The following is a 17,010-nucleotide window of genomic DNA, read 5'->3' as shown; positions in this document are numbered from 1 at the left end:
GTGGCTAGGATCATCACTTTGGTTCACTCAATTATCCATGACATTGATGTCGTACTTGTGTTTATTGTGCCACGATAGGAGAGAATCTATCTAATAATCAAATATACATCTTTATTGTGAACGATTATGTACAATATTATTGTGGTTAGCTCAATTATTCATGACATTGACGCTTTTTGTATGTGATTATCACAAATATCATGATAATGTGAGATTTTACCTTAAAACCAGTTATATATATTTGATTGTATTTATCTCTCTCATCACATAAACAAAATCAAAGATAACTAAGAATCTCTCTGTGATAAGCCCATCTCCTTTTCTTCTCTTTTGCTTTAAATTTGCCTTTGCTCCTTTTTTAAGTTTAAAACCTTAAACCCTAATGCACAAGCTGAATTAAAATAATTATATTGAACCATTCAGTTTAATCCAATTTAATTATGCCCTATCTAGGATAATCTTAACTGGTCCTTGATGTTCAGCTGGAGATGATTTGACTTCAACTTGTCCAAAGTGCCACTCCTCTTTCGTTTCAACAAAAAAGAGATGAAAGAAAAAAGTGTTGCTAATTAGGCGTGTAGTTAGGGCATCAGATTCTCTTTTCATGCATTATAAAAGCTTCCACTTTTTATCCCAATCGATTTGGTTCTTACTTACCAAACCTCGAGCTTCGCTTTGGTTTGTTTGGTTTCTAGGAAAATCAAATCTATCTTGGTTTTCTCTTTTTCTTCCCTATTTTTCCTTCTTCTCCCTTTATTTTTCCTTTTTATCTTGTTTTTTCCATGAAAAGTAGAGAAAAGTTGGGGCGCGGGTGGCCCCTTATCTGGCTTTAGAAGGCAATTATAAGATCATGATTTCTTGTAAGCCACAATCGAATATGTGATTAGAGGAAGAACAGCCTCGGTCAATTAAATTGCCATGCAAAAAGCATCGTATACGTCCTTTGTAAACGTGCCATGCAAATGAAATCACGTGTTTTACTTTTACTATTTAATTACCTCCGGCGAACCTGAAAGTACTCTGCGTTTTGCATAGCAAAGCTCAAACCATGCATTAAAATCAATAAATTATTGTGGTAACATGTTACGTTGGAAGGTTTGAAGTTTGAACCATGCAAAAGGCTGCAAATATTGGAAAACTAAAGCATGGAAATGTAACATGTTACATTGGAATCTAAACCATGCACAGATCGATGAGCTAAATATTTGGCTGTTTACTTTTATTTTGTTACGATGGAAGGGAATCTAACCATTCCAAATGCTAATCTTTGTTCTTTTATGTTAGATTGTGAGTATTGTTGAAGTAAAAAAAATAATTAAAAAAAAGTTTTGTCCGACGAAATGAAGTTGCCTTCCAAAATTCAAGGCTAGTACATGATCCATCGCTTAAAATTATGTGCGATGAAATGTTTATAAATAAAAACAACTAAAAAAATACTTGAAAGCCAAATATGATAGAATAAATTTCGTTGCAAAAAGAATTTTGTAACAAAGAAATGTCTTCCCCTGAACCTTAACGCGATGGAACATTGTCGTCTCCTTTAAGTTCTCGAGACGAAAGAGCTTCATCCCTTAAATCTTAGCACGATAAATACCTTTGTCACAAACTTTAGCTTGACAAAATTTCTCTTTGTGCGACGACTGAAATTTCCTCAAAAAAACACTTTTATGTAGTAGTGTCATATGATGGATAGTTTTATTTATTGATACTTTTTGTATAAGATATGAAAATTTATGTTAATTTGATATAATATCAATGTCAATCAGTCATAAGGCCCTACCATCTTTAAAACTTTAACAAGAGTCTAACTTAAAATGATTGAAAAATAAGTGAAGAAGATATTTAAGATGGAAAAAGCACTAAATACAAGTCTTCCATCCTCAACACGAAACCTCTCAACAAGCTCCATACATGTGAAGGATCTCTTCAGTCTGACACGTGTGATTTAATTTTTATACTATTAGCCGTCATGCATGTTAAAATTCAACGTTCAACGAAAAATTAATTGACAACACGTAAAGATTTGAAGATTTAGAATTTCGATATAGATGCATGTTAAAATTGAATGTTCAACTGAGTATCAATTGGCCATACGTAAAGATTTTGAAAATCATACGATTTTGACATAGATCATCATTAGTTTTTTTTATTTTTTATTTTAAGTAGAACGATATATCTCTACTAATTAATAAAACATTCTTTGTCAACCAAAAGAGGGTGAAAGACAAATTAGTCTTCTATCACACAAAAAAATGATGAGCAATAATGTAATTTCACATGTTCAAATTTTACTGTTTTTTATTGAAGCCTCATCTACAAGTGATGTTAAAATACCTCCATTACTATAAAAAAAAAATTAAAAAAAAAAAAAAAAAAAACTCCCACTCCCCCACACTCTCTCTCTCTCTCTCTCTCTCTCTCTCTCTCTCTCTCTCTCTCTCTCTCTCTTCTTCTTCTTCTTCTTCTTTTCATTTTCTAAAAAAATATGTTCATACACATAAAGTTTGTAGGCAAATGCTAGTTTTATATTAAGGAGAGATGGAGTTCGGAAGCCACACACAATGGGTACCCTAATTTGGTATCAAATTCGTCATTCATAGGATTAGTACATAAAACATCTCACTTACAAATGAAAAAAAATACATCACAAGAACGTAGTATTAAGTGGCTAGATCATCACTAGTTATGTTAACCCTAAAAGCCTAATGTTCGGTGTTTGATATTACGGCGGCTCCTTGCATGGATTTGTACACCTCTTCCCAAAGTTAGTACAAAAGGAAAAATCCTTGACAATTGAAATTATCGCAAAGATAAACTTTAAGCACGTGAAATTATCGCATGTATTCGACATCCTAATTAAATTAGCCACAATTAATTCTTCCATCTTGAAGCTAATTTAAGTACTGGATCAAGCCCACCATCAAATATTTGGGCTTTTTATGTAAGGCCTGTTTTGTAATTTTAACCTAGTGAGGGCTTGGGTTTTAGAGGATTCAAATTATGTTTGAAATTTTGAGCCGTTAGTGGGCAGTCCAATGTTGTCTACCATTTTTATGTTAAAGATTTGGGTCAAGATTTTATGGACTTTGGTGGATTCTTCAACATCTTTTTGTCACCATTGATTATGTCCATTGGGGCCTACATGTTCCCCCTATTTGCAATTTGACCACTCTGTCTAAAGTCCAAGGTTTCCCATATGGGTAAAATGCCTAATCATTCTTAATTATCAAAGTTGAAATTAATCCAGCTTTGTTTCCTCAAAGTTAAAAGAGAAAAACTTGTGTACTGCAGACTGAGCAGTCGTGTCATGTTGTTGTCGAATTACTCTCACAAAAATCCCATTTTTTTATTTTGATAGGTTTATCTAACTATATTGATTTTCATCAAGTTTGTCTGAGTAATTATATTACAACAGTTATACGAATATTTGTACTAAAATTGTTTTTGAGATTATAGTTTTTTAAGTAAATAGAGAGCTGTAATTTAATTTAAGATACCATAAGAAAAGTATCACTAAAAACTAGTTATTGTAATGAATGAGTTCGAGATGAGAAGTGTAGATGGAAAAATGTAAAATTTAGCATATAATTTTTATTTTTCTCATTTTCCATTTTAGGATATAAGACAGATTCAAAGCATTGTGTTAACATATTCTTCTTTTTAGTTAGACATTCATACTCATTAAATGCGACCAGATTATTTTGACCCAACAAATATGCTTTCCATGTTATGACCAAAAAGAAAAAACAAAAAAAAAACAAATATGCTTTCCATGATTTTTCTTTTAGGAGGGAAAATCATGACATAATATTTAGATTTCCAAACATAAATCAATTTTTTTTTCCTTTTTCTAGAGAAGAACGAACAATTCTATCAATAATCATAATACAACTTGAAATCAAAAAATTTGCCCGATGATTACCTAAAACAAAAAATGTTCGAAATTTAATCCCCAAAACCAAACTGTTTAGATCAATTACCTGCGGGAATCAAGTTTGACGGGTTAAATTGTAATCTTAGGTTGGAAATCGAGTTTGACGGGTTAAATTGCAATCCTTAGGTTGGATATTAATGAGGAGACTGGTCATCATTTTCTAAAGGCTGAAACTAATGCGATTAGTTGTATTAATTATAATTTTGGTTAAAGTTTTTTTGTATTTTTATAATTAGAGTTATATGCAATAGAGTTTGACGGGTTAAATTGCAATCCTTAGATTGGATATTAGTGAGTCTTTTGCAAAAGCAAGGGGCATGGTAGGACAAAAAACATATAAAATCAAGAAATTACCATATAAAATAGAAACACAAAAATTAAGAAAACAACCAATGGCAAAAAAGGAAAGAGAAAAATAAAATAAGAAAGTAAAAAAATATGAAGAAAAATCAAAACGGCGCCGGACCGTTTGTAATATAAATATTTTTGTTAATCACTTATTCTTTTAAGGAAAGACTCTCATATTGCAATTTGCAAGACTTGCTGGTTCATTTTCAAGTAGAAAAACAAACACAGGGAGAGATTATTTTCAAAAGCACTTTCGAGGGTACAAAAAAGCACCTCACCACAAATAAGCCCTTTCAGGAGGATCCCCAATCTGATCTGCTGAATTCCCTGTCTTCCTCTCAAGTTCCCAATTCAATTCTGTATATTCATGTAGATATCGATCAATTCGTGTTGTAATTCGTATCGAATAACAAAAAAAATTTGAGAAAAATTCGAATCGGTGGTCCTCACATTTCTAGGGTTTCGCGACCCGTTTCTGTCATTACTGCGCCAATTAGGGTTTTAATTTCGGAGGAGGAGGCGGAAGGGGGATGAAGATGCGCCGGATCGCGGCCTAGGGTTTGCGGAGGTCCCGAGAGGTTTGCTCTTTCGAGTGCATGAAGATTTGGTGCTGCCTATGCTTCACTCAAGGAGACGAACCAGAAGAGGACGATAGCGAGGCGGAGGCGATCATGAAGGAGGGGGATTTCGGAAATGACGGCAGTTCGGAGGGCGCCATCGGAAATGGCGACGCAATTGACGGCAATGCTCAGAGTTTGGGGCTGGTGGGGAATGAGCGCGGCCGTAATGACCATCTGGTATTGTTCGAAGGGATGGTTGAGGCAATGCGTGGTGGTGGTGCTCAGTGGGATGAGTCTGTTTGTGTTGATGCTCTTGCGTCGTTGAGGGCGTCGATTGGGAACCCTTGGATTTCCGAGGGCGAGAGTAGCTCAGCTGCAGACAATGGCAGTGATCACGATTCGCACCATAAGCGAGCCAAAGTTCAATCCTTTAATCAGTGAGTTTCTCACTGTAGCTCCTTAGTTTTGATCGATTGGTAGATTTTAGATAATTTGCTATTGGTTACCAAAATTTTCACCTTAGTAGTTAATTGGGGCTGAAAGATTTAACTTTTTTGTTTCATTACGAATAGTTTAGGGGTTTATATGTTTTAGATTATTTGCTTTCAGTATAATTTGATTTTCTGCTGGGAATAGATACCATTACCCTAATGAGAGCATTTGTTATATGCTATATCTATTATTTGGTTCCATTATAATATTTTTCAGCTGGGAATAACGATACTCATGATGGTCTGCGACATTATTTCTTGCAGTGATTTCCACTATGCAATGGCTATGTCTTCAGGTGCTGGAAATTCCAGTTCATCTGCAGAAAGAGACTACAGAATAAATGAGAGCTCTTTTGTTCCATATAAGAGCGAGACATTTCTTCAAAATACTACTCCTAATAATGGCGGTGAGGAGGGCCCCTTTGATTCTGGCAGTGGTAAGGATGATGAAGGTGATCAGAGTGGCACCTTAAAAACAGAAGATTTAGAAGTTCGGATGGATCTTACAGATGACCTATTACATATGGTAAGCATTGCCTTGCATATATTGCATTTAAAGAAGGGCTATTATCAGTTTTGGTCCTAAATTTGTTTATATTAAATATCATTTTCTCCTTATTCTCAGGTTTTCTCTTTCTTGGACCACATTAATCTTTGCCGAGCTGCAATAGTCTGTAGGCAGTGGCGATCTGCTAGTGCTCATGAAGATTTCTGGAGGTGTCTGAATTTTGAGAATCGAAGTATATCTGTGGAGCAATGTGAGTTCTACTTTATTTTCGTGGTTTACTGGTAGTAAGTATAAAAATTGAAGATTTATTTGTGTTAACTGCCCAAGTAAGTAGAGAATTTGTACCAGTGGTCACTTATGTGTTTTGCTTTTTCATATTTTGGTTGTTTTTCTGTATGTAATTTTTACTGCTTGTGTTCGGACATAGCTAATGATATGGATAATGCATTTGGGAAGTATTCATTTATTAGATTAAACGTTGGTTGGTTATTATTACTCATAGTTTATGAGGCATGGATAATGTGTTTGTTGAGTTCATAATATTTTAGTTTCCATTTGTAAATTTTAGTGAAAGTGTAAATTTTAATAAAAGTCTAAGTTTATTCTTTGACTAAAAATACTATATGGGGTCAATTTGATATTATATAACTGAATCAGAAAAGTTAAAATAAAAAATTAATATTTTAACATATCAAATTGTGTGCTTATTACTCATTTTATATGGAATTACAGTTGAGGACATATGTTGGCGGTATCCCAATGCCACAGAATTGAATATTTCTGGTACCCCTGCTATTCACTCGCTTGTCATGAAAGCTCTCTCTTCATTGAGGTAAATTGCTTTTCTAAATATTTATGCTATTGTATTTATTCTTTGATATAGTTTTCAGTTCAAGTAACTTGCATTTTTGTTTTTTTGTTTTTTTTCTCAGGAATCTCGAGGTTTTAATCCTAGGGAAAGGGCAACTAGGGGACATCTTTTTCCATTCCTTGGCAGACTGTCAAATGTTGAAAAGTTTGATCATCAATGATGCTACTCTTGGTAATGGTATCCAGGAGATACCTATAAACCATGATAGACTGCGTAATCTTCAATTAACAAAATGTCGTGTTATGCGGATATCCATCAGGTGTTTTTCTATTTTTATTTTTTTTAATTAAAATTGAATTGTCACGTGCTGTCTACTTGGCTACATTTTTGTGCTAAATCTGATTTTTTGCAGGTGTCCTCAACTTGAAACTCTGTCATTGAAACGCAGTAACATGGCGCAGGCTGTTCTTAATAGCCCTCTTTTGCATGATCTTGATATAGGCTCTTGCCACAAGCTTTCAGATGCTGCAATTCGTTCAGCGGCAATCTCATGTCCTCAATTAGAGTCATTAGATATGTCAAATTGTTCATGTGTTACTGATGAAACTCTACGTGAGATTGCTCTTACTTGTGCTAATCTCCATGTTCTCAATGCGTCGTACTGTCCAAATATATCCCTTGAGGTTAGTTTGTAGTGGTTTTCGCCGTCCTTTTTTTAGTACCAATATTTGGTTTATTTTATTTGACATCCTTCTGTGCCGTGTTTTTGTTTTGAAGTCTGTAAGACTGCCAATGTTGACAGTTCTTAAGCTTCACAGTTGTGAGGGCATCACCTCGGCTTCAATGGTTGCAATATCTCATAGTTACATGCTTGAGGTATGAATCTGGTCTCAAATATCAGTATTGTTTGTCTGTCTCACTGAATTCCTTTAAACATATTAATCTGATTATTACTCATTGTAGGTTTTGGAGCTTGACAATTGCGGTCTACTTACCGCTGTGAATTTGGACCTTCCACGCTTGCAGAATATTAGACTAGTACATTGTCGCAAGTAAGCTCATGTTCTTTCCGGTCTCCCCCCCACCCCGGTGGAAAAACCTAGAAAGCTTCGCAATTGGAGAGGAGAATTTCTCTTATTTGTTTATAAATTTTTCACCTTGCATATTTCTTCTGCAGATTTACTGATTTGAATCTACGATGCATCATGCTGTCATCAATAATGGTCTCTAACTGTCCTGTGCTCCACCGTATCAACATCACTTCAAATTCACTTCAGGTAAGTCTTCTGAAGAACCATTTATATTCTTTTAGTGTTCATTTTATTAGACACGTGAAATCTGAACAAGTGGTCTTTGGAATTTGCAGAAACTAGCATTGCAAAAGCAAGAGAGCTTAACCATTCTGGCACTGCAATGCCAAAGTTTGCAAGAAGTGGACCTTACAGATTGTGAATCTTTAACAAATTCTATATGTGATGTTTTCAGCGATGGTGGTGGGTGTCCTTTGCTCAAAACATTAGTTCTTGAAAACTGTGAGGTTTGTCAATTTATTTCTCATTACCTGAGTTAATACTGTTTGAGATTTGATTACGCTAGCTTATGGGATGAGATAAATTTTGCCGTTTGAAATTATTTTATGTATTCTTATGTGACTCTGTAAATTGATGCAATAAACTTGTGAGTTTAAACCATGTTGTCAACAAGTGCATAACCTGTTGGTCATTCCCCTGAATCATATTGGGGGTTGTGAAAAATTCTTTGATTATTATTTGTTCCCTGATACTTGGACTGTTATTCAGGGAGGGTTGAATCATCCTTAATTACTTGTTTGGTCAATTGAGATATCAGCTGGTCTTATGTATACTTCCTTTTGGCTGACATAATCTCTTACTTCACCCAGAGCTTAACTGCGGTTCGGTTCTGTAGCACTTCTTTAGTCAGCCTCTCACTTGTTGGTTGCCGGGCAATTACATCTCTCGAACTGACTTGCCCCTATCTTGAACAAGTTTCTTTAGATGGTTGTGATCATCTTGAAAGAGCAGCATTTTGTCCAGTAAGTGAGAATGTTTGTAAACTAAAAAGATTTTATGATAATTATGAGTTTTACAGTGTGAATTATGTTGCTCTTATATAAAGCCATGAGATGTGCGGACTCTTATCACACTTTTGTCACTACATGTCAATTCTGACATTATGCAGTCAATAGGAAACTGAATCTTTTCATTCCTTTCTTCAGGTTGGTCTTAAGTCACTAAATTTGGGAATATGTCCCAAATTGAATGCGCTCAGTATCGAAGCGCCAAATATGGTGCTGCTGGAGTTGAAGGGATGTGGTGTGTTAGCTGAAGCATCCATCAATTGTCCACTATTAACATCTCTAGACGCTTCCTTTTGCAGGTTATTTTCATTACTTTTAGTACTTTACCTGCCAGCCCGCTCTGATCCCTACTGTTTCAGTCTCAATTAAACTCAAATCGCTCATAATTTGTACATGCAGTCAGCTTAGGGACGATTGCTTGTCTGCAACAGCTGCTTCATGCCCGCTGATAGAGTCTTTAATTCTAATGTCATGCCCCTCTGTTGGTTCTGATGGACTCTACTCTTTGCGCTGGCTTCCAAATTTGATTCTGCTTGATTTGTCCTACACTTTCTTGACGAACTTGAAGCCAGTTTTCGAGTCTTGTATGAAACTTAAGGTGATTTTTATGCTCATACTTTGTTGATTTGTTGTTAAATTTAGCATGGTGATCCTCCTACCATAGGATATTGATATTTCATGTACTTTGAGCAGAATGTGGATGTTTCTTTATTTGAACTAAAATTAGAAGAATCTTGGGCAGATTTTTTGACATGATTTTTTGGATCTTATCTTTTCTTATCTTTTCCCAGGTGTTAAAGTTACAAGCCTGCAAGTACTTATCTGACTCATCATTGGAGCCTCTTTACAAGGATGGGGCTCTTCCAGCTCTCCAAGAACTGGATTTGTCTTATGGAACCCTCTGTCAGTCTGCTATCGAGGAGCTTCTTTCTTTTTGTACGCACCTGACTCATGTGAGCTTGAATGGCTGTGTGAACATGCATGACCTGAATTGGGGTAGCAGTGCCGGGCAACCTTCCCTATCTGTCATGTTTTTACCTGAGAATGTCCAGGTGCCAATTGAACAGCCAAACCGGTTACTGCAGAACCTCAACTGTGTAGGTTGTCCAAATATTAGGAAAGTTGTCATTCCACCAGCAGCACGTTGTTTCCACATGTCATCTTTAAACCTTTCTCTTTCTGCAAATTTAAAGGACGTTGATGTTGCTTGTTTCAACCTCTGCTTTCTTAATTTGAGGTAGTTCGTTTATTTAGTTTGAACATCTCTTTGTATATTTAGTTCTAGATTTTCATGATGTTTTGTCTTACTACTAACATTTCTGTCTTTTTATTCAGCAATTGTACTTCTTTGGAAGTTTTGAAGCTTGACTGTCCGAAATTGACTAGTCTCTTTCTTCAGGTACACATTCTGCCTCTTATGTGGTTGTATTTATACGGATTATCACCTTAAAAAATATATATATTTAACTCCATGTAAGATTCATGTTCGACCATACCAACAAAATGTTGAAAGGCATGGAACCTGGGATTTTTTTTTTTTTTTTTTTTTTTAAGAGACATGCATATAGACTTTTTTAATAATTTTTTTTGCTTTCTATAAAATCATTTTTATTTAGTTTACTGCTGGTCCCTAATTTCATTTTCTTGCTGGGGTTTTGTATTAGTCTTGCAACATCGATGAAGCAGCGGTGGAAGCTGCCATATCGAAATGTAGCATGCTGGAGACTCTTGATGTTCGTTTTTGTCCCAAGGTCCGTACAATCTTCTACTCTCCCCCGCTATATGGTTGTAAGAAAACGTGCCTCTTATAATACAATCTAATACTGTCTTTTATGGTGATTGACAGATAAGCCCGATGAGCATGGGGAGATTACGTGCTGCATGCCCTAATTTGAAGCGCATCTTCAGCAGCCTGCAACAGTCTTGATTATAGCAAGAAATGCATCTTTTCTTCCGCGTGGCTTATTTGACTCGGCTTTTAGTCCAGCAAGCAGATTTGGTCATCCATCCCGGAATTTGTATGTAAATGGTATTGTGCTTGTATTTAATTTAGGTATTATATAGGTAGCAGACATAGGCTTCATGTGTAACCCATACAATGAGTAATGTTTGCTTTTATGTTGAGCTAGTGTTCATCTTGAATTTGACTATTCCGCGATGAGTGGAATTCTAAACCATTTGAATTCTGTGTGTATAGGGTACTGAATTTGTTACTGCCTTTATGTATACAATAAATTGTTTTTCTGGATTAATTTTCCTTAGTTCCTGTTTTCGATTTCCTGGAATTTTCACAAGGATTCGCAATTTTTTTACCGTAATATCAAAAGATGTATGTCGTCAATGTAAATGTTTTGCTGTCCAGTTTGCTTCAGGTCCATCATGTGAAACACTTTGATGATCAGGTCTTCTTGTACGAGAGATGCTTCGACATGTGGGCGAAAAATATACAAATCAGGTATGTGTTGGAAGATTTTCATAGCTCATGAGTTTACAGTTTTGATTCCAATTGCTTCAGGTCCGGGTCTGAAATAGCAAGATCTGCATTCTCTAAGGAGTTCCTGTAGGAATCGGCCGCCATTTTCCCTTTGCTAGCGCTACTGAAGGTACGGTTTTGAGGAGGCTGCAAAGAGGATGGTTATCAGAAATTGTAGCTTTGTTGTGTATACGAAAGGAGATGAAGATAAAGATTCACCTGTCCAGTGCATTAAGGGCAGTATTAATCTGTGCCTTCGTTTCGTGCAAAAGCAAAGAATCCAGCTCCTCCAAGGCCCTTCAAAAATCGAAAAATCACCCGGGTCTTAAGATTGACATCGGTCATAAGCTTGTGACTGCTCTCTTGTATCCAGTTCAGAAGAACCATGTTTTTGCCGGGACAGTGATGGTACCTGAGACATTGATCAACATCGCTTGAAGCAGTTTTCCCATTGCCATCATCGTCTGAAGCATACTGCGCCACCTATAGTTCCGGTAAACATTTCCGAAGCTCTTAGGAATTCATAATGTACACAAAAAACTGCCATAACGTAAAGCAAATGGACATAAAGCATGTAGACTGATGCTCCTCGAGGAATCCTCTCAACTTACAGCTCGAATATTTACGTGAAGTGACGCTGCCGGGCCTGAACGCAGCCGAGACCGGCAAGTAGCAAACTGGGGTTGGTCACCTTCCAGAGATGTCTCTGCAGTTGTTGAAACATTACAACAAAATTCTACCACTTTAATGAAGTGATGATACACCAACAACAAAGCCTTATTCTATTTAGTGAGATCGGTTGTATGAATCTTAGAACGTCACTGCGTTCGGACAAAGTAACGATAAATCGTCGAAAATTACAAGAGAGAAATCGAGGATCAAGTAAAACAGAAGCAAAGGATATTACCAAAGTCCTTGATTTGTAATTGGGTTAATATGCCTGGCGATACATAAGTCTCGAGAGGGTCAAGCTTTTTCCTGAGTTTATCATATTTAAGCATAATTAGTGCTACTTCCATGGGGTAAAAACCCCTTTTCATCCTGTAGCGGAGAAATTTAGAAGTACTTTTAGGTCATAAAATCGTTTTCTAGAGCTAGAAGCATTTGGGTTTAAAAAAAGAGAAGACTCTGTAATTCTAACAAAAACACTTCAATCGAAAGCACTTGTGACCACAAGTGTACATCATTCATTCCCAAATGGTTCCGTTTAGGCTCGTTTGAAATTGCTTCTCTAGAAAACACTTATGCTTATAAGCCACAAAACTGCTTTTCTAATAAACAAATTCAAATTTTTGTTAAATTTTTTTATTAAAATACTTCTTCTTATTAAAATTTTTACTAAAATACTTCTTCTTTCTTGAAAGTTTTTCAACCAAACGCAATCGGAAGCACCTTTCAAAAGACGCTTTTAGCCCCCTCCCAAAGCTAAAGCTTAAAGCATCCGAAAGATGATGCAATAGTAGCCAAGCACTGATTAAATAAAGTAAATTGCAACGACCTTTTCACATACTTATCGAATCCGCTGCCGGCAAGTTTAAGTTAAATTTTGATTAGAAAATGTTTAATTTTCTTTCCTGCCAAACAGAGAATAAGGATCTACGAGCCGTACGGTTAGGGACAAGGAGCAAATTAGAGAGGGCGAGACACAGAGGATGGAGACAAATCGTCTGCTTTCCCGCCAATTCGATGGTGGCGATCCGCACCTCTCTCGCCTCGACTTTTTTGACGCTGCGGCGAGCTTTACGGGCTGTGAGAGAGGGACAGCTGAGGAGCTGAAGGGGTTGGTGCTAACGTGTGTAGCCATGCCACCAAAGCTGTCTTAAGACACATCCGCTGTAAAGAACTCTGCGAGTTTTATCCGTTTGTACATTTGAGTTGGTCCTTGATAAAAGTGGTTTTAAGTTTGCCCATCATAAATCATTTTCGTCGTTCATTGAAAATTTATTAGTATCCTCGTTAATTGTCACATGATCATATTTTAAGGGTGTTTTAGTCGAACTAATTCATTCCCTTAACGAGGATATTGACATATTTTTTACAAAATGACAAATTCTATCAATTTTCACCGAATGACCCCTCCACTTAACGGATGACGAACTAAGGACTACTTCTGTCGATTTTCATTGCAAAGTAAATAGTTATGATAATCTCATAGATATCTTGACTGAAAAGTCTTAACAACTAATTAACCAACCAACCTTTGTGATTAAATGCTCTTATATTCTCTCCCTAGGCCACCACAATCATCAACGGTCTTAACTGTCAATAACTTTTCCTAGCGACATTCAGTTAAGCCATGTTGTACCAAGGCAAATCTACCAAACTGCCAATGAATGGCATCAAATGAGATTGTGAAGGGGCTAAACTTTGAAGGAACATCTATTCACTGTCCAATAGCTCGTTTGAAAATATTTTTAAAATGATTGAAAGCATTTTTAGAAAAATATTTTTAGGTTTCAAAAGCTCTTCATATGTGCATCTTACATGGCGCACGTTAAGTGTTTATTTATTTATTTATTTTTTCCCATAATTTACTTATATATTTACCAATAATCAATTTCAAAAATATTTTTACTAAATTTTTTTTACACCTTTTAAAAGACTTCTAAACGAACCCAAACACGGATTGAATTCGATGACCCGGTTGGTGGCCTATAGCACCTCCCACAAGGCCCACACACACAAGTTTTCTCCTTTCTTTCTTTATAAAATTAATTAAAATTTATCAAAAATTAATCAAATTTAAAAAACAATTAAGAATAAAGGGTAATGCCTGCCCCGCAAATAATAGCTGTCCAGTTCTAGTAAATCCCGGACCCCAAGTGAAGCCGACGCATTACTTGCTATCCTCTCCTCCCCTTAATCTCTCTCTCTCTCTCTCTCTCTCTCTCTCTCTCTCTCTCCCCCGAGCTTCAGCAACGATGGCGGCATACAGCACATGGTTTCTCTTTCTTGTAGCTTCTGTACTCATCGTTTCAGCATCGGCTGGCACCCAAAGTAAGTCCCCATCAAATCCTGCAATAAAAATATATTCAAAGTTTCCATCTTTCTGCTTATGTTTTATTGCAAGAGAACAATGCAAGTACAAAATGTTGGAACTTTGTGATGCCTGTCTTAGATTTGGAACATATATATCTAATTCGTACTGATACTAATTGTTGGATCTGCTGCTTTAAGGTTGTTGGGTTTCTGTTTCTTTAGTTTGAACTTTGAATGTCTTGTCTTTGATGTACTTTCTCAAATGTGGATGCACTTTTCATATCTGCATTTCCATAAAAGTCTCTGAATTTATTGGTTGAGAGTTTGTTATGGACTTAGATCTTTGTGGTCAAAGATCAGAGATTACATTTATGGATCTTGGATTTTTTATGTTTAAGGGTATGCTTGAATTTTAGCGTAGTCAAGTTGGGTAGAGCGGTGTGATCTCCACCATGCACCCAAGTTCAAATCACCCTTCTCGTAATTTTGATTAGATTTGAGTATCGCTTGAATAAAAGAAAAGGGCTGGTTTAAAGCAAATACAATATTTTCTTCAGTTGAAGATTTGTTTTCTGGGGACCAAAACAGCAGATTAGATTTAAGAGGTGGTCTGTGATTTGGGATGCAACTAATAACATTGCCAGGTTTTTATTTCTAAATTTGGCATTGGACCTTTTTAATCCTAATGGAATTCACTTTCCCCCTAATTTGATGCTGTGCTTATACGAACTCGATACATTTTGGAATCTACATGGTCTTGTTTTTCGCTTCCCGCTTTTCACCACAACTCTCGTTAGGTTCAGTTGTTTTGCTTCATTGGGTTCCTTTTTTTTTCACTGCATTGGATGCAGTTTTTGCTCCATTAGGGTTCCGCTTTTCGCTTCATTGGATTCAGTTTTTCGCGTCACTGGGTTCTGTTTGACCTATCAGTTACATGCTCTCGGATAGTGTATTCTTGTAAGGATCAAAACATTTCTCCTTATTAGTTATTTATTGTATTTGCGGCTCACAAAAACTTATATACTCCTACTTATGAGACCATGGATGTAAATTGCAGTCAAAGTTACTAATAACCCAGCGGATAAGCTAGTCGATATAATCAACAGCAACAGAACTGCACACAAAGCATCATCCCTCTACGACAACCAGGGTTTGGCGTGCATTGCCCTGCAGTACATAAAAGCGTACCAAGATGACTGCGATGCTGTAGGAGGGTCCGATGCCAAGAAGCCTCCTGATTCTGCATTTGCTGAAACATTTGCTCCCAACTGTGGTGTTCAAACTTCAACCCTCGCTCCAATCACTGGTCGTTTAATTGGCTGCCAGTCCAAATATGTCCACGCTGATGAAGCATTTTCGAAAATCTTGATTGAAAACAGCAAGGCCTTGGACATTCTCTACAATAAGAACCACACCGAAGTGGGAGCTGCTGCGAGTGGCAGTGATGGTGGAGGTCCGTATTTCTGGTGTGTGTTGTTCAGCAGCGGAAAAACTAACAGCAGCTTTGTAACGGAGGGAGGTGAGGCTAAAATAACAAGGCCCGGATGCTTTAGTGGTGCTAATGACGATTGCAGTGAATCTAATCACCCAGCCAGTGGTGCCGATGATTGGTCTAGAAGCAGTCGTCTGTGGCCATTTTTCACCACGGCTCTGATTGCAATGTCGTATGCCTTTGGATTGTGATCATGATCGTGTTTTTTATGAAAAAAGCTGGATTTGTTTTCTACTTAATTTTGGGGACCCTTTTGATCTGTTGTAATTTGAGTTTTGTCTATCGCATTCGTTGTCTGTAGAGTCTAACGGCACAATCAACGCCATTCATTTTCTTCCGTTGTAAACTACTACATTGTTGGCTAATGGCTGGCGAGAAGCATTTGTTCTATATTACATATGAACGATGAACAATCTGTTCGGTTCTAATTTTTTCCTAATTTGGTATGACTGGAAAGATAATGGAGATAAGAACCAGCTTACTCTTATTTATATAAGCAGATACATGAACTTCGTTCGGTACAACGATGAGAAAATTACACAGCGAAACGAACAAGTACTGCAAACGATTTGAGCTTAAGGCTCCCAGTTCCTAATGGAAGATTTACACTTCAAAACCAAAGCCAGAACCATGAGAATTATCGTTATACCACACGAAGAACCGCCAACCCTGTGAATCCAATTAGGATCAAACCTGGAACAGCTTCGGTCTAAGTAAAGCGACAAAGCAATGGCCAAGATCAACACCAAGAGAAGAAGAGGCAGCCAAGAAGCAAAGTTGATAGGCTCATCTGGATCAAGCTCTGAATCATCTGTAGTTCTTCGGTCGATATAGAGAGGAGAAAGCACGGCTAGAAGGGTCAACCCTATCGCCACCAGCTTATCGTATGACGAAAACCTGCTCGTCCTCCTCGTAGCTCCGAGCTCCATTTTAAGCTACCAACACAGGAGCGGCAGGAGAAACCACCTGCTGTTTTCTGACTTGGATGCTTTTTGAAAGAGTAGAAGTTAGCAGCTTAAACATGAAGGCTCAAGTGCAAGATTGAGTGGGAAAGATTATTCTCCATTAACAAAAATTTATGAATAATTTGTACTGGCTGTGGCTGAATAATAATTTGGAATCGGATTCCACATGCTTCCCATGAATTTTCAACACTCTCGTCTTACTGAGTTGAATATGTTGAGAGTATCAATTCCATATTGGGAAAACGAGGAATCTTTAATGTGCTTATAAGTAATTGAGCTATTTCCCACGTTGCCAATTGGTTTTGTGATAGAATATCAATTTTCTTTATGGTATTAGAGCAGGTTGTCCTG

The 17,010-nt window shown here is 36.8% G+C and overlaps 3 protein-coding genes across 3 annotated transcripts; 2 read left to right on the top strand and 1 right to left on the bottom strand.

Annotated features, from left to right (window-relative positions):
- Nucleotides 1-4,878: 4,878 nt before the first annotated feature.
- LOC137717383 (F-box/LRR-repeat protein 15) lies at nt 4,879-11,002 on the top strand. The gene is made up of 17 exons (XM_068456745.2): nt 4,879-5,279; nt 5,598-5,859; nt 5,959-6,091; nt 6,574-6,673; nt 6,774-6,971; nt 7,065-7,335; nt 7,430-7,528; nt 7,616-7,704; nt 7,830-7,929; nt 8,019-8,189; nt 8,553-8,705; nt 8,889-9,049; nt 9,150-9,348; nt 9,542-9,987; nt 10,086-10,149; nt 10,415-10,501; nt 10,597-11,002. Exons 1-17 carry the CDS (start codon nt 4,879-4,881, stop codon nt 10,675-10,677), a joined length of 3,015 nt encoding a protein of 1,004 aa, XP_068312846.2. The 3' UTR covers nt 10,678-11,002.
- Nucleotides 11,003-14,008: 3,006 nt separating this feature from the next.
- LOC137718657 (uncharacterized) lies at nt 14,009-16,133 on the top strand. The gene is made up of 2 exons (XM_068458208.2): nt 14,009-14,220; nt 15,260-16,133. Exons 1-2 carry the CDS (start codon nt 14,145-14,147, stop codon nt 15,883-15,885), a joined length of 702 nt encoding a protein of 233 aa, XP_068314309.2. The 5' UTR covers nt 14,009-14,144; the 3' UTR covers nt 15,886-16,133.
- Nucleotides 16,134-16,155: 22 nt separating this feature from the next.
- LOC148695267 (uncharacterized) lies at nt 16,156-16,830 on the bottom strand. The gene has a single exon (XM_088698161.1). The coding sequence runs from the start codon at nt 16,621-16,623 to the stop codon at nt 16,270-16,272; it is 354 nt and encodes a 117-aa protein (XP_088554287.1). The 5' UTR covers nt 16,624-16,830; the 3' UTR covers nt 16,156-16,269.
- Nucleotides 16,831-17,010: the final 180 nt, after the last annotated feature.

Source organism: Pyrus communis, chromosome 8 (genome assembly GCF_041283825.1).
Source record: "Pyrus communis isolate YQ-2024b chromosome 8, ASM4128382v1, whole genome shotgun sequence".
NCBI classification, from domain to species: domain Eukaryota; kingdom Viridiplantae; phylum Streptophyta; class Magnoliopsida; order Rosales; family Rosaceae; genus Pyrus; species Pyrus communis.
The sequence above is the reverse complement of the archived record's forward strand: the minus strand, read 5'-3'. Positions and strand labels throughout refer to the sequence as shown.

Coding starts and splice junctions, on each gene's coding strand:
- LOC137717383 (XM_068456745.2), top strand. CDS start 4,879: ATGAAGATTTGGTGCTGCCTATGCTTCACTCAAGGAGACGAACCAGAA. Junction 7,529..7,615: donor CTCATAGTTACATGCTTGAG/GTATGAATCTGG, acceptor TACTCATTGTAG/GTTTTGGAGCTTGACAATTG. Junction 10,150..10,414: donor TGACTAGTCTCTTTCTTCAG/GTACACATTCTG, acceptor GTTTTGTATTAG/TCTTGCAACATCGATGAAGC.
- LOC137718657 (XM_068458208.2), top strand. CDS start 14,145: ATGGCGGCATACAGCACATGGTTTCTCTTTCTTGTAGCTTCTGTACTC. Junction 14,221..15,259: donor AGCATCGGCTGGCACCCAAA/GTAAGTCCCCAT, acceptor TGTAAATTGCAG/TCAAAGTTACTAATAACCCA.
- LOC148695267 (XM_088698161.1), bottom strand. CDS start 16,623: ATGGAGCTCGGAGCTACGAGGAGGACGAGCAGGTTTTCGTCATACGAT.